This window comes from Mytilus edulis, chromosome 9 (assembly GCF_963676685.1).
Source record: "Mytilus edulis chromosome 9, xbMytEdul2.2, whole genome shotgun sequence".
Lineage (NCBI taxonomy): Eukaryota > Metazoa > Mollusca > Bivalvia > Mytilida > Mytilidae > Mytilus > Mytilus edulis.
Window position 1 is genome coordinate 28938309 of NC_092352.1, and position 17879 is coordinate 28956187.

The following is a 17879-nucleotide window of genomic DNA, read 5'->3' on the forward strand; positions in this document are numbered from 1 at the left end:
TAGATATTTTTGAAATAGAAATGAATGATATAATGCAGTTGTATATTTTGTTCATTTTAATCTCATTTTCTGGTAAGTTATTTATTAAATTACTTTGTTTTGTATGTAAAAAGATAAAATATTATTTACATTTACAAATTTTATTTTGGATAATATTGCTGTTAGTGGCAGTTGGTTTTTTTCGATAAAAACACCAACAACAGAGCACAAATTGACCACAAAAACAAATAAGAAATGTCCACATAACACAAAATAGTATATAAATTATAAAACATCAGGAATCCGACCAAGCAGCTTGTTTCTCCAAAAGAGTAGCAGTTCCAAGTTTTTTACTAGTGTCAGGGATCTCCATGGATGAAAATTGAACCATGGAGGAACTTTCACCATTACAAACCATGTCTACGCTGTACAGTGTAGCGCGATCGGAAGTATTTTATCCCTCCATACAAGGAATGGTGAACATGCTAATTCATTGTTTATTTAAATTATATTTATTTGAATTTTCATTATAGAATTAGAAGTATCAATATGTTCATTTATTGCCGTTTTTAACCATTCAAATGCCAAGTCTTCATGGTCCCCCCTTAGTCGAGAATGACCAAAAGCTGTCATGAAAGTCCCCATGTAGATTTCTTGTATTTTTGGTAATTGTTATGGGGTTTACAAATCATATGATGTGGAGCTTATTTTCCATGGACACTGTCAAATTCAGAACCCATTACCGGTATGGCTGATTTGCAGCAACAACAAAACGATTCGTACGGGTTATGTAAAAGGTTAAAGAGATTTGTAAAGCAAATGAAAAGGTTTCTAATGACTTTATCTGACAAATTGATGCTGTGCAACATGCATCTTTCGAGTCTGAATAGAAACCGGAAACGCGGATGTATCAATTTGATTGTAATATATACGAAATGAATTTGGAATTACGATACGATATTTCTTTACAGGAAATATTTATAATAAGTTTTTACTTTTAAACTTTTAAAGTAATTCTAAATTATCGTTACAGCAGTACTCGAGTTATTTGCGATGAAATAATATTTACTGTTTTGCGTCTTATTTTGTTCTTCTTAAAAAGGGGGATGCTGATTGCGTAAGTCAAAATAAAGCACGTGTTCGACTTGTTAAACTGTTTTCTTTGTAACTGGATTATTAATTTATTTATTTAATCTAAATTATCATAATCATTTGCTGAAACTTAGTTGATTAATTCGACAAATGGATCGTCTATCCTCAGATAGTATTCTCCTGTCTGGTTTGTTGATCTACATGTACCTGTACAAGCTCAGGTACAAGTGATTAGCGATCTTAATCCGGATATCCCTCAGGCGTTAGAACTGTGTTGGATTATAACATAAAAAGCCTAAGGGTTATGCAATTACATGCATTTGATTATAATTGATAAAAAAATGGCGTCGGGCTACAAAAAATGATGAAGTTTTGAACGATGGCGGAAGACAATTTAACGATGGCGCAAAACAATTTAACGATGGGGCGAGTCATTTGACGATGGCGCAAGACATTTGAACGATGGCGGGGCGCCATCGTTAAACAGGCCATGGAGATCCCTGAGTGTACCCTTCGAATTCTTAACAACGACGGAAGTAAAATTGTTGCAAGTCACCAAAATATAGATGCTGCTAAAATATTGCTCAAATTCTGCACCACAAAGGTGATCAATTAGTAAAGGTATCTCATTTATTTTGAAATAGAAATGTAATCCTTTTTAATCTAAACAAACTATTAAATCAGTTACTTTTGATTATTTAAATGCATTTCTATCAATGTATGGTATTCATTACGTTGTATATCATCATGTTTACTGGCAGGATGTTCATTCTTCATCGGACTCCCAGAAAGCAGTTGGACAACGAGTTCCCAGGTGTGCTCACTTCCAGGGATAGAAATGATAAACACCGATGATGTTTTTAATAAATCATCAGACTATATGGTTTATAAGGGAGTAGAAAAGTCTTGGACAGGAACAGTGGTTAAACACACAAGATGGGCTGCATTTATAGGTTTGTCTCGTGTCCGAATTGTAGCAGTCATGGATTAAAAAAAATATATGTGGAACCAAGAATTGTAAACATTTTAAATCTGTCCAAATAAGTTCTTGGAAAATCAGTGTTACCAATCTTGAACAGTACGATAGCCGTTAAACGTTTCCCGTAATAAGTGGACATGTCGTAGCTGATTTGACCATTTTGGACATTTTGCACGACAATGCCACGACAACTATTTTATAGATCTTCCACGACAAAAACTCGTACGCCCTGTTGTGACCGGGGCTTAATGCAAATTAAAAAATAGCTTCCGAAAAGATTTTCCCAACTTTTTATCTATCCTCTCAGGCTTGTGACTTATATCTTACAAATACATTGTTTGTTGATTTACCATATATACAATTTTAGAATGATTATTTGAAAAAATAAATTTATTGCTTTAAGAAGGACAAATTTTTTATAAATATATGTAAATCGTTCTACTCTATTAAGGGTGTCTTGTAAAAAAATTATAATAAATAAGCACTCAGGTAATCCACATACGAAACATATCATTTGACAATGATGAATATTTAGCGAATTATATGTCCTTCATGGCTTCATTTAACACATTTCTACTGAACAGCAAATTGGAGGGTTTTGCTTGTTTTAATCTGATCCTTGAGAATTATAAGCCTCACAAAATTCTGTACAAACAACGGTACGTTGCTGGCTCATCTTCATGTTCAACTCTGTCATCTCTGTATACCACCATTGCAAATGTGAAATTGAAAAATAATGGTCTAAAAACATAATCCGTAATGATTTTCGACCTAAAAATGATAGCATGCGCTATAAATTAATTAATTTGGCATACCATACGGTTTATATTGTTAATAGAGAACAAAAAATGTAAAACATGCTACACAGAGGAACAATTGATAAGTATATTGGATTAACCTTTTGACAACCTATTTGTTGAACTTGAAGGTAGACTTTATCAACAAATTTTCGTCATTCCTATGTAAACGAACTGTGTGTCTCGCTTTGTCGAAGTATGAAGACGAACAAATGTCCTCAGCATAATAATTCAAGAATAAAGTGAAAAAGTCCTCCAGCCCAAGTGGTACAAATATAACGTAACTGTTAACAAAATCACTATGATGTCCATTAAATATTCAAAGTATTATCTAGTTCAACTTTAAAAAAGTTTGGTTTAGTATCTTCCTACTATCAGCAAATTATATATATAAATTACAAAAAAAGATATATAGATGTATGATCAGCACTCTGTAGCTTCTAACTGATTTTATAGTTCCCTTCCGAGTACAGTGAAACCAGTGTTATCCGACACACTTAGGGACCTGAAAAAAATATCGGATTAAGAAGGGTGTCGGAATACTCAGGTGTCGGATTAGGCAGGTTGCACTGTATATTGGTTTGCAATGCCAATTAGAGACAAAACATAGTAAACAACTAGGTGAATTACTTTATTTCTTTAATTGACAGGATGTGGCAGAAGTCTTTCGCATATGGATTTTGGGATAAGTGTAAAAACGGCTGAAGATTGCTTACGACTCTGTTCTGACTATATAACTGCTACACACTTTATCATAAAGGTTCGTTATAAGTAAATGCAAAAAAAAGGGAAAGAACGTTGATAGGAATATGAACATAGTGTGTTTTTTTGTGCTGCACAGTACTTTTTATGTATGATGGAAAATTATATAGATATAGGAAGACGTGGTATGAGTGTCAATGAGACAACTCTCAATCCAAATAACAATTTATAAAAATGACCAATTATAGGTCCAGGTACGCCTTTCAACACGGAGCAATGGCTAACACAGAACAGCAAGCTATAAAGGGCTAAAAAAAATACTAATGTAAAACCATTCAAACGGGAAAACCAACGGTCTAATCTATATAAAATGAGAAACACGTATGAACGTGTGTGTGTCTCTATACATCCCGTTTGAAAAGAAAATTCAATTAAGTTATGTTTTAATTTGCTAATGACAAAATCGATATTTGTGGCAATGTTAACTATATTCAGAGATCTAATTACAATATTGGTACGATAGCCCTTACTAATAAGTTTGTTTAAAGGTTCTATAAGTTTACATGGATCACATTGTGATTTTCGCGCTTTAAGTACAATATTACCGTAAAATTTAGGATGTGAAATACCATTTTTTATGAGTTTCTACCAGTACCGCCAAATTTACATACTCTTTGTATCTATGAAAGAATTTAGTGAAAGTTTTAAGTAATTGATGGTTACGAAATCCCTGACCTAATAATGTACCAGTTTTAGTATGGAGTTAAAATCTGTGACATCACTACACACACGGGCATACCGAACGAGTTTGGATATATAAACACCGTATGTTGGAGCTAAAGGCACATCGCCGTCTAAAAAAGGAAAATTAACAATAGGGAATGAAAAATCGTCTCTTTTGTAGTACAATTTAGTATGGAGTTTCCCTTTAGAAATTAAAATGTCGAAATCTAGAAAAGGGCAACTGCTGCTGTTTATAGTATATTTAAAACCCCATCTGGAATAATAAGTGACCATTTCTAAATACAGTTATTCATGTATTTAGTTCTGATATTATATTTGTTATTCTCATCGAATTTTGCCTAATGCTTACTTCGTTTCTATGTGTGTTACATTTTAATGTTGTGTAATTGTTCTCCTCTTATATTTAATGCGTTTCCGTCAGTTTTAGCTTGTAACCGGATTTGTTATTTTCTATCGATTTATGTGTTTCGAACAGCGGTATACTACTGTTGCCTTTATTTATTCTATCTTGTGAATATAAGAGCACATGTAATCAACTGCATGATATATGCCGTTTCAATGCTTAGATTAAAAAATATATATATATTAAAAATATGAATAGCTATTGAAGAACAACATTTAAAATGACAATTGGTCACTGTTTAATATATATCAAACGCTTCGCAGATTAATTTTGGATAAATCGCCCAATCTGTAGGCTAAACGTAATTTGTTACTAGTAACTGTTTACTTTTTAAGAGTAGTATCGATCGTTTATCCATTTTTATGACTTTCCGAAGTCATTATTTTCTTTCTTTCACAACGATTGGGTTACATTTGAGTTTGTAAGTTAAAACATTGTTTTTTAGGACACTACCTGCTACTGCCTTACTTATAAACCTGAAATCAACGGTGATATAAATGACTGCAGGAGGCCATGTACCAACGCCAGCCACACTCCTTGTAGTTCCGGTCGGTCAGCCCTGGTGTTTACATTTGTTGAAGGTAAACATCAATATGATTGAAGTTGCATAGCAATCACTTCTATTCGATTACCGTTTTACTCTTTTTAATTTTTCTCAATTTTACTCGATACTCAAAATCGACAACACCTTTGAAAATAATTAAATGTTGTTTTATCTTATTTGCAGATTTAAACACGAACCCAACACAAAAGTACATAGAAAACGAGTGTCTTACAACAACCCAAGACAAAAGCAAGTATGTTGTCAGTGACTGCAATGAAAACTATTTATATGGATGTAGCAACAATACATGTGAGATTTATTTTATTATTATTATTAAGTTATATAACCTTTCGTATTCAAGAATCTTGATCACTCTTGGTTTTCAAATTTTTGTGATTGTTATTGGTAAAGGTAAATTAAAATTTGACGCACCATATTTATAAGTTTTCCTTTAAATGTAAAATACCAGTCTCCTCTATGGTGCTTGTGAACTATAAGTCACCGATTGCATTATTAGACCAGTCGTCAGAGCTTCAGTACTTACAAAGTTAATGACATACCTTTCCTAAACTATCTATCGATTAATTGAAAAACTATTATTAAACTTAGGTCCAACTTCATTACTCAAGGTTGATCTACGATGAACTTAGTAATACTTTCTATCGTCATTTGTTAGGCAAACCCTGTCTTTATACGTCTTTTGACATCAAATATTGTGTTTTGATCGACAGCCTAGTCAATTTAGCTCTAAAATTACTCAACATCCAATAAATTATGACACAAGTTTTTTTTGGTGCAAATTATAATATAGACGTATACTAACAACATACTTAAACTGCACATTGATATAAATTGCGGTAACGATTATTTTTGGGGTAAAACATGTGGTTTTTAGAGAAAAGTTGACGAAAACTGGTAAAGAAGAATAATTGTTATTTAATGTTACATTCGTTTTACCTAAAGCTTGTTGAAGACAGGAAATGGTATCTTAAAAGACTATTATGATGTCCTCTACTTATTATTTTTCATATTGAAGTAGTTTTGAGGTGAATTGAGTGATTTTTTTTAGTGAAAAAACGTCAAAACTGGAAACGTAGAAAATCTCCGTTAATTGTTAAAATTTTTGAAATATGATCTATATAGAAAAAAGAACAAACTATTTTATGTTTATTTTGTGAAGTCCTGTATGTATCAATTATTAATATTTGGGTAATAATTTTGGTTGAATATATGTTTTAAGACAGAAAATTCAATCAAAAACTTTTGAATCGGGATCTAAATATAACATATAAAATACTATCTGATGTTTATCTTAAGAATTCACATAATTAGTAGTATTTAACCAAATTGTTATTCGTTTGTAAAATGCGATTTGTGGAGAAAAATGTGAAAATGGAAAAAAAACAGCTCGATTATTCATGATCAAAACTTTTAAGTTGGGATCTTTATAGTCATACTATAGTATCTTATGTCTATATGCATATGACCATTCCTCTTGTTATGGATATCAATAATATCCAATTTGTTGTGTGAAATATTTTATGTTACGAACTAATTATAAAATAAGAATGTGTCCATAATACACGGATGCCTCACCCGCACTATCATTTTCTATGTTCAGTGGACACTGAAATTGGGATAAAAACTCTAATTTTGGCATTACAATTATCATAGGGAACATGTTTACTAAGTTGCAGGTTGATTAAACTTCAACTTCATCGAAATCTACCTTGACCAAAAACTTTAACAAAAACTTAAATCGAAGCGGGACAGACGGACGAAGAAAAGGACGCACAGACCGAAAAACACAATATCCCTAATAGTGGGGCATAAAAAATCTTGGTTAGTTCCAGTCTGATTTATAAAAACCTAAAATGTAGAATGGAAACAGGGAATATGTCCAAGAGAACATTAAGCCACTATAATGGGTCTTTAACATAGCAAGTAAATCCGGCAAACAAAGGTGGGCTTCAGCTGACCCCTTAATTATTGTGTACACTAGTTCGGCAAAATGGACACCATCTTTGAAACTCAAATACATACAAATGAACCAAAGTTATAAAATAAACACACAAGACAAACAACGGGTAGAGGTTCCTCACTTGGGATAGGTGCAATAATGTTGCTGGGTTGAAACATGTTGTGTGAGAACTCAACCCTCCGCTAGTTTCTCTAGACAATGTAGAATAAATAAACACACAGTAAAACTCAGTTTTAAGAAGTGCATTTGCTCTTTTATCCTATGTTTCTGTTATGTATGTATAGTAATTATACGTTTAGATATAATAACCAAAGAATTGATTGTGTTAAAAAATAACTGTACATCAGTTTAGTTTCTGACTTTGAAATTGTCATGTTAATTACTGAGAAGAGTTTTTTTCTAGTGTCCTTGCATTGTCATTGATTGTAGTCCTTTTTGTGTATTTTTTCATTAGCTACTTTATCAAAATTCGAATTGCATACGCCACAGTTACACAGACCAATTTTATTAACCAAGCTCTATCAATTTCCACATTTAATTTCAGATATATAAGGTTTTTAAATTTGGGAACATATACTAGGTCACTGAACTAGCATAAAATATAGATCTGATATTGTTTAAGACAGTTTCCAGGAAAATTGTGTCAATATGATGATAAGTTTACCTCAAGATATAGATATAAGAATATGAGGTATGAGGGTTAATGAAACAACTCTTAAGAGCTTGAATTTAACTAGTAATTGTACCAAAGTGGTCCAATTGTGGATGTGGAAAATGAGATAACTAAGTTAAAGACTGTTGAATAATTGATGGGATCACTTTCTGTTGGAAGTGTTGATAGTATCACCACTTTATGTGTGTATGCTATAAACCTGTATGTGGTGGTCTGACACATTTATTAAATGATAATAATAAAGAACTTACTTGGGATGTCTGCTGTATGAAAATATTATGGTCAAAGTTATATATGCATTTATATACAAAGAAATGCATTACCAAGTTCCTTCTTTAATAATCCTGGTTACGTTGATAACTATTTTAAGATATCCCATTGAAAACATTTAATAAAAGGTAATCATCTTAAGCCTAAGAACTGTAAACAAATAGGAGACTTATGACTAGAGATAGCGGTTAGATAGTCTATCTAATTTGAAATTATGTCTACTGGTTTTTGTTAATAGTTTGGGTTGCCCTCTCATTGACTTTGAAAACCTCAAATCTCTCTTTATTCATAATTATACTCTAATAAAGAAATATCAATGTTAAAGACGCCGTTTTCTGTTTACGGAATGTACTGACTGGCCTGTATTTAAGGGGGCTCGCGTGTATAAGTATTCTCATATAGGATTTCGCTTTTTTTTCTATAAATAAACTTATCTTCTAACTAGTAGAAACATAAAACAAAAATATGTGGTCACCGTTGATTTAAGTTCACAATCTGCCTTCAAAATAAGCATGCATTTTTGTTTATTATTTTTTTCTGTTGAACTAATAGGAGAAAAAAGGTAATATCGAAATAAAAAAAGAACTAAATTACAGAAATCGCAAAAATTTTACAATAGTTAATTGAAGTACAGCTTGTTTGAAAAAAAAAATCTAGGTCACAAATAAGTTAAAAAAAAAATCATTTTAATGCAAAATAATGGCATTTTTTCAACAAAGGCAGATAATTACGAGCTTTTTCAATGATATAAACATTTTAAAAATCATCTGTGGCCAAATCAAATTGATGTTTTTGGTTGATTTTTTGTACCATATCATAAAGTAACAACTAAAAGTGTAGTAAATAAAAGTTGTAATGAAAAAAAAAAATGTTTAAATATTTGCCGATTTTTTTTGCACCTGTGACCTTCTTAACTCATTTGAAATAAAACAGAAAAATATCTAAAAGAATACACCTCATGCTTTAAGAATATAAATGTTTAGCTTTATAGATTACATGTTTACCAATACTGTGGGGAAGAATTAAATTCTTGAATTGTATAATAGCAGAACACAATCTCGGTCTATATCTTTATTCAAATATACAAATTTTAAGACAGGAAAGTGATGCATTTGTAATAATATTCTTTTGAGTTGAGATAATTATGTATTGTATTTTATCTTACCTCCTATACATTTCTAGGAATGTGATTGGTTAAAAGCGTCCGTGTGAAGACCGTGTATATTTGATTTAAGTTAGTAGGGAGGCGGGGCTTATTTCATACACGGATAGTACTATAGTTACGTCCCTTTATATTCCATATTAGGTAGTAGGAAGTTCGGGATTATTTCATACACGGTTAGTAATGGTGTAACGTCACTTAATAAATATAAAACGGAACTGAGAAAAATCTGAAGGGTTTCAACAGACGAAGAAATTGATTTTTTAAGATTGAAATAAATTCATTAAACAGATTTAACCCAACAAGTTGTTATCGTTGGCTATTCTTGTAGGATCAATGGAAGTAGTTTCTTAATTCTAACAGTATTGAAGACTGGCTTCCTCATTTTGATAGATCACAAGTCTAAATTTTACACGTTTAGATAGTCGGTAAGATAAATTCGTTACATAATGTGCTAGTGACGTAATACGGTATATATGGGGTCAGTAAATTCAATATGGGGATTCGAGCTTCGCTCTCACCCCATATGGAATTTACTGACCCCATATATACCGTATTAGGTCACTAGCACACTATGTAACTAATAGTATTGCTACAATAGTTTTAAAAAATGCAGAACATTTTTTGTATAAATTAATTTTTTTCAATTTTTTCAAATAAGGGGAGGCAACTCATATAACCTTACTTTTATTACATGAGTTTCAACACTTTCCGCAATATATATTTTAATATAGTTTTAGTATGTTGTTCATAAATAGTAACAGACTTGTTTTTCAGAGAAAAAATATGTTTTGCAATAAGGTGCAGGTTGATCACTAAATTGACTAGACTACGACCCTGAAAAGAATTTTAAATGCGATGAGTTTGTATTGACGAATTTTCATTTATGGATATGGCAAGGTAATATCATTTGTAAGTAACATTTAAAAGTAATTGTTTCATGATAGATGTGGTGTAATTTGGAATTTATCTGTATATGTGCATAAATACGCGACACAGCTTAACGCGCCTTCAATTAAAAGTATTACATAGTGTTAGTGAGTCAGTTTTATAGGTTTTTAAAGATATGGCACTCAAGTTTTGTTTCTGTCTTACATACTATTATTTGTAAAGCACATCATCGTATCATAACTTGTACGGAGTTGATAATAAATGTATCAATATGATTGCATTTAAAATTTGTTTGATAGTCTGATACATTGTATATACTTCTGATTCTTTAATGCTTATTGTAGTTGTAATAATAAAACTATCTTGGTATGCATATCAAGAGAAATGTTTGGAAGAGAATAGTTTCATACTGTACAGAAAAGATACACTACCAAAAAAGGCTACTGCAGAAACATATTATTGGACTCCGATTTTTAGAACACATACAGTTGTTACTGGTAATTTTGTTATATATGTGTTGTCTTGTCTTGCATACTATTGTCTGATATGTTACTAAGGAAGTTACTTATTTCTAATCTGACCTGTTTGCTATATATCATGTTTCAGCTAGCCAAACCTTTCATGACAGTAGTTTATGGTTCAGTTATAAACACACATTTGGGAGGGCAACTAAATTGAACATATTTGGGTAACGTGACAAATACAGGGAGCAAGCAGTCAAAATCTGTTTAAGCATATACACATACTAACAAACATAACTAAATTTAAAATTAAAACAAACATACAAATAAATATGAAAAAGACGTCAACAAGATTTGTTGTTTTTTTTTTTTTACAGTTGATTCATTGAAATTTAGAATTTAAATAAACTTTTCAAAAAGTAAGTAGTTAGGAACCAACAGCCAAAACTGTGTAAATATGGCGCCTTTTTCATTTTTTATTTATTGGTTACTATGCTTTATAGAAAAATTAATATTTAAAAAATAATGTCATGTAAATCAGGAATATGGTTTGTATTTGTTGCCGTTCCTCGGAGATCGGTATTTTTTTATTTGACTTTTATTGTTTCTGTTCGTTTTTTTCCTCTTATAGTTATTTTTTTTTTATCTCAAATTAAGTTTGTACTCCAGATTTTTTTTATTACTATTGAACTACGATATTCTACTATTGCTTTTTATTTTAAACCGGTTTAGACATGAAATAAACAGCTGATAGACGATATCAATTATAATAAAATATGCTGGTTTTCGCGTAATGCCTTATTTTTTATTTTTTTTTGAAAAACGGTATCAATTAACGTCACAATGGAAAAAAATCCATATGCCTTACTGATAACGCCATTTTCTCTCAGATTTGTTTCATAAATAAATGAATACGGCTAATTTCATCCCACTGGCCAGTTCACTACTTTCACTGTCAACAGTTAATTTTGTTTCACTTATTTACATATGTATGCAACGAGCAGGACCACAAATTATACAGTCACCTTTTCAAAAACAAAAAGAGTAACAAATTAACTCTGGCAGTAAAAATCCCATGTATTTCCTAGGAAGTATCATTCTACACCACGAACAGAGTGAATTGATTATGATCTGCAGCCTTAACCATAGACGTACAAACACAACTAACTTAAACATTCAAACACACATACAAATTAATCTGACAAACAAAGATAAGATGGATTCATTCATGATGTTTAAGATTACTTATTCCTTTGAATACAATGGGAATAAAGTACTCAAATTATTCTTCTGTATTTTTCTTTCTCAATCTTCTGTGAATAAACAATGCATATCATTCTTTTTTTCTTGTTCTTTCTAAATCTACTGTGGATAACGAATTCAAACCAATTATTAGTTATTTGTTTCTCAATCTATTGTGAATAAAATGTTCAAATCACGCTTCGACATTTTTCTGTCAATCATATTCCAATGGTTGTCAGTGCTGCCATTAATTATCATAAGAAAATATATTTTCTTGGATTCATCTTTTGGAAATTTTTTAGTTTTTATTACAGTTGTTGTGATGCCAATGATATTCAAGTATATTAAAATTAATCTTTTTACTATTTAATGCACCATTCTGACCGATAATATTTTTCTGGTGAATATGAAGGAATATAACATAAATAGAGTGTTCAGTATAAGACAGGAATCATGATTATAATTATTTTTTCCATAGCTCATCTGTCGTGTGGCTCATTGCATATAAAAATGCGGTGATAATAATATTTTCATATGTGCAGGTAAACTTACCAAAGAAGATAGAGAATCGTGTCTTGCAGTGTCGACAGTGGAAACGAACAATTACTTAACTGTGGAAAATTGTACATCTAGGTTCCCATTCTTGTGTTCAGGAAATCGTAAGTTCTTTTTGAATTTCCTACCATGTTTCGAAATGTTAAGCTCCACTTTTGTATGTAAAGCGTAATTACTGTTAGTCTTATGTAGTCCATTTCTAGGGACTGCTAATCCAATTTATTTAATTATTTTTTTGTTCATCATCAATTAACCATTTAAACACTGCCATAAGCTAGCAATGACCCTTACGAAATCAAAATAAAAGTGTGTTGTATCTGGAAATAATCATTCAAATCAGTAATTAATATGCAGATATTCTACGGAACAGGACTTTTATATTCCTTTTAATTTAATTCTCTATGACTTTAAATGTATATAAAGAAAAAAGTTCACAATTATGTATACTTATGATATTTACTTAAATATATCAATTGTAAATCATGACTATGTAGTAGTGTGAGAGTATTTGTATTAGCGAAATGAATTTTTTTATGAAACTGAAATCCATTTGAGATATTGGATATAAAACAATCATTTAAATTCAACAGAAGTATTTCCTGCAAGTATGTATTGCTGCTAAAATGTATTATAGAATTCTAATGTACACAGCATGTATTTAGTTATAAAAAAAACACCTAGAAATTGGGGGAGGGGGAGTTGAAGTAGACAAATTTCACTGAGACTTTAAAACACCAAGCTCATCTAATATCAAATATTTAGGGTGAGTTGATTGGTATCCCCAACAACATTCTGCTTGTAGACGTTTCAGCCAGAGGATATTACAGTTCAGTAGTCTGTACTTTGTGTTTGTTCTGACATGAATTTTCGTTGACATATTCCTTTAATGTAAATCTATTGTTTACAAAATGTTGAATAATTCAACCCATTAATTTTTTGCTAATCAAGGACTATATTGACATAGATCTTTTTTGCACAACTGTTTTGGCATTTAATTTTAATTGATTCTACGAAACCAGCGTGTAGCGTCCAAAATTATAATTCTTTTATTTTTTATCTGTTCTACGAGTGTAATGTTTGCAAATACAAACTAACGTTTTTTCGGTCATTATGTCGTACCATTGTATGTCAGAAATATTACGATCAAGTATCAGGGACATTTTAGCAATAACAAACTTGTTATTACTATTGTTTTTGTAATCAGTAGATCAAATTCAAACTATACATTATATTACCATACACATACACATTTATGGTCCGTCTTTACACTAAATCATTTAGATGGTGGATGTGTACTGATCAATATTTTAGTCTGAGATGTTTTATTTTAATTTCTTAGTTGTTATTGGCTTCAAACTTAACTGAGAGTACTCTCTGTGTATTTTTGTGGCTGGGATGTATAAGTACCTTGCTTCGTCCTCTCTGTGTGTTTTTTTTTTTTTTTTATTAAATTATGTTTACTTTTTGTCCAATTAATGAGTTCAGTCATTTTCATCTGATTATTATATACAGTTTGTATTTATGTTGTACTGTTACACCACTATTCAATGTTAGGGAAGAGCTGGCGCGTTCAAACTAGTTTAACTTCGCGCAACCTTCTGTAAGTGCATTTTCCAAGTCAGGACCATTGGTCAGTGGTTGTCGTTTGTTTCTTTATATAATATTTGTTTTTTGTTCATTATTCTGTCCGTAAAACAGTTACATTTTGTCATGTCAGGCGTTTTAGAAGGCCGTACGTTGACCTTTAGTTTTAATACATGTGTCAATTGTTCTCTTGTAGAAATTTGTCTCATTGGAAATCATATTACATCTTGTTATATGTCTATGTATTCTCGTAAACAAAAAATGAAGCTTTACTTTGTCGCGAGCTCGAGGACTCTTTATATTTGATTTGTTTTCCTCGGTTTTAATTTTAAACCGGCAGAGAACTCACTCAAGGAACCAATACTCATACACTATATATTTTTCAAATCAGACATACAATAACCTTAACACCGGATTTCGCCTTCTTTAAACCGGAAGTAGCATTTCATCTCCTTTATTTGAAGAAAAAGTATATAAAATCCATATAATTTCGGAATCAGTGGGAAATAAGCTATCTTAACTTATGAAACCGTAAATGACATTTTCTGAACTGACAGTAGCAAATTATCTCCCATACACAAGGAAAAAGCATATTATTGTATAGCAATATAATATTTCCCACAGAAAGTAACCAAAAGTTAGCGTGCAATAAATTCTAATATTGCACTAGTGCAATAAATCTTCAAAATTCATGACGTCATCAACGACAAAATCTTAGTTTAAACCAATTTTTACTTTTAGATATTATATTGCTATACAATAAAAGGGTTATTGCATGAATATTGGTGAATATTGTCCCTCGTAGAACATATATTGCACTCGCAAGCTCGTGCAATATAAAATTCTACTCGGGACAATATTCCCCAATATTCATGCAATAACCCTATATTATTGCATACCAATAGTTACTTTGAATAACCCAAAAATAGCTTCTCATCAATTATCTACAAAAATAATGTGGAACGGAACATTTTTTTTTATAAACATAAATATATACATAACTTTTGGGATTTCATTGAACATTAAATGCACGAAATATGATTAGAAATTTGTTCAAAATAAGATTTAAACTCACAAGTAAGGGAACAGATGTTAGTGTAAAGAATGGACAATATAAGATAGCTAATGAACTCAACATTCTTCATATATTATATCCATGAAAAATGTATATTAAGTGTTTTTAAAGTATTTCTTATATTTTTAGAAAAAAGGAACGCAATCGAGAACAGTACATTCAATAAAAGTCCACGCTTCATAACTCTTCCTATAGCTGGTAAGTTGTTATGCACATGTATACGAAATGGCAAAGGGGGATTAAAGAATCATAATCGAATACAATGCAAACAACTAATTGGTTGGGTTTAAGAGTAATAACTAAAAAAAAAATCAAAACAAATGATTTCAAAAAGAACGAAATCTAGTTAGTGTAATGATAGAAATAAACTTGATTTTTTTTCAAAAGACGTTAGCGGCAGAATTGAATTAACAACCATATAAACCAATTAACTGAATCCAGTGGTATATTAATGGCTAATACATAAGAAGAGACTAATTCTTATTGTTTTTTCGGGATGGAAGGGCTCAACAAGGCTTCAAAGCTCCAATCTTCTAGCCATTGTATCTCTGTCTATGTTACTACAAATCAGACGTCACAATCCTGAGTAGATTTATCTTTATCTTGTCTTATCAATTCGCAGAAATGTCGAAAACAATATTGTTAACGTATTATAAAATACAAACCGTTCAAATAGCACCTACATTATAATTTATTTTTTATAACACGCTGACAATATTGTTTTGGAGATTTCTGCAAATTGATAAGACATCTAGTTTCTATAAATATATAAAAAGAAAAGATGTGGTATTATTGCCAAAGAGACAAATCTTCACGAACGTTGAGCAACTGTATACCACTGTTGCTTTTATTATTCAAGTTTAGCAGCCTTCGAAGATAAGTGTAGCAGCCTATAATATATATATTTAAAACCAATATAATTTTTTAATAAAAAAAAACGCTCTCAATTATGAGTATGAATATGGTGTCTACAGTAATTTATTGTTTTCTACTAATGATGATTCATATTGTTTATAACACGATGTTGACTGCTGTGCCCATATTGTTGACATTTTCTTCTATTATATCTTTTTGTTTTGTTCACGCATCGTTGTAAATATAATGCGACTGTCATACAAGTGAGAGGTTTAGCTAGCTATAAAACCAGTTTCAATCAACCATTTTCTACATAAGAAAATATCTGTACCAAGTAGTCAGGAATGTGAGAGTTGTTATCCATCCGTTTTATGTGTTCGAGCTTTTGATTTGTTCATTTGATTAGATACTTTTCTTTTTCTCGGATATCAGTAATTTTGTGATTTTACTTTTTAACCATATAGGTGTAAGGCATTTTGTTTAACAATTGTACAATTGGCTTTCACGTAGAAATAAGAAAACCCACTGTAGTGCTAAATTCATCAATAATCAGTCTTTTATCATTACAACAAAACAAAATTCCTAAAAGAGTAACACTTTGTGTTTAAATTTTAAAATAATTTCATTTATTGCTGTTATTAAGTAAAATGTTTATTTTATTTTAGTTATAGTAGCAGTCAGTTTGCTTGTTTTTATCCTGATATCTGCAATGATTATAATCAGTATCAAAGCATTTCGAAAGTAAGTATGTCAAGTTAATAAACGAACAATAATTCATCTGGGATTACATATTGAGAAGCTTACACATGTGCTATCTTTGCCCTATTTTACAGTGTTGTGTGTCACTTAAATGGTATTTTTCTGATGTTTAGTAATCACTACCTTATAATTCGTGAAGTTGTATTTTCTTTTTTATTTCAACTTTTCCATTGTTTATCAAAATAAAACTTTTTTTTAACTTCATTCTAGTTGTTATTTAAGGAAATTAACATAAAATAAGGTACCAATGACTTACTACAATCATACTTTTGCAGAATACGAATGTATCAAGAAATTTTAAAGAGTGTTAATGAAAGGTTACCTGGTACCGAATTTTCAAATTACACAGGAATAGAAGATACTAACGAAGAGCTGAATGATTCTGGATATAAAGAATTGTCTGAAAACGTTTTACAACCTACAGCAAACCGTCATGAAGAGATAATGGATACATCAGAAGACACGTTGGATTACCAAGGTTATTTGGTACCGGAACAGCACTACCATACTATTCCGGATGTGGAAGTACACTACGCAACAGCAGACGTAGAAAAAAGAAATTCATATAAAGAACATTTCGATAAAGATGACTATTTAGAACCTATAATATGATATAAAAATTGAGTTTCGTGAATAATAATTTCGATTTTTATTATATCATAATAAAAAATTTGAATTACAGAATCATTTATTTTTTATTATTTTACAAAAAAAAACCCAGTTGTGGGTCAAGTAAGCTAGCATAAAAGAAAATTAACTGATACTAGTAAATTGCCCATAACAGAAAAAAGTTAGATTTAACAACTTAGGAAAAAATGGTTTTGAACACAAGAGTCCATAATGTTAAGATTTTAAAAAGTTACGGTACATTATATGAAAAAAATTCTTTGTATTATTACAGTATTGATGCATGCTTAAAGAGTATTAACAAAATAAGTACTGTCAAAACATGTTCCATCGGCTTTTGTCATAATATAAATCACTCTCTGAAAAAGGCTATTAAAATCATATCATTTCTACCATTTTTTTTTTTTTTTAATAATTATTCAGTTTATTGCACTATTGGTTGTTAGCAAATACCCTAAAAGGTACAACTATCCCAGATAGGTTTATCCCTGTGTGTGAATTATC

At 30.7% G+C, this 17879-nt stretch overlaps 1 protein-coding gene and 1 long non-coding RNA gene across 2 annotated transcripts; both read left to right on the top strand.

The window, feature by feature from the left end:
* LOC139489900 (uncharacterized) lies at positions 1-15556 on the top strand. Its single transcript, XM_071276747.1, has 9 exons — positions 1-72; positions 1833-2024; positions 3498-3607; positions 5142-5277; positions 5424-5549; positions 10562-10714; positions 12463-12579; positions 15264-15332; positions 15522-15556. The coding sequence occupies exons 1-9, from the start codon at positions 21-23 to the stop codon at positions 15554-15556; spliced, it is 990 nt and encodes a 329-aa protein (XP_071132848.1). The 5' UTR covers positions 1-20.
* A 1092-nt stretch (positions 15557-16648) lies between these two features.
* Positions 16649-17323, top strand: LOC139488013 (uncharacterized). The gene is made up of 2 exons (XR_011655910.1): positions 16649-16730; positions 17024-17323. It is a non-coding gene; the product is annotated as an uncharacterized lncRNA (long non-coding RNA).
* Positions 17324-17879: the final 556 nt, after the last annotated feature.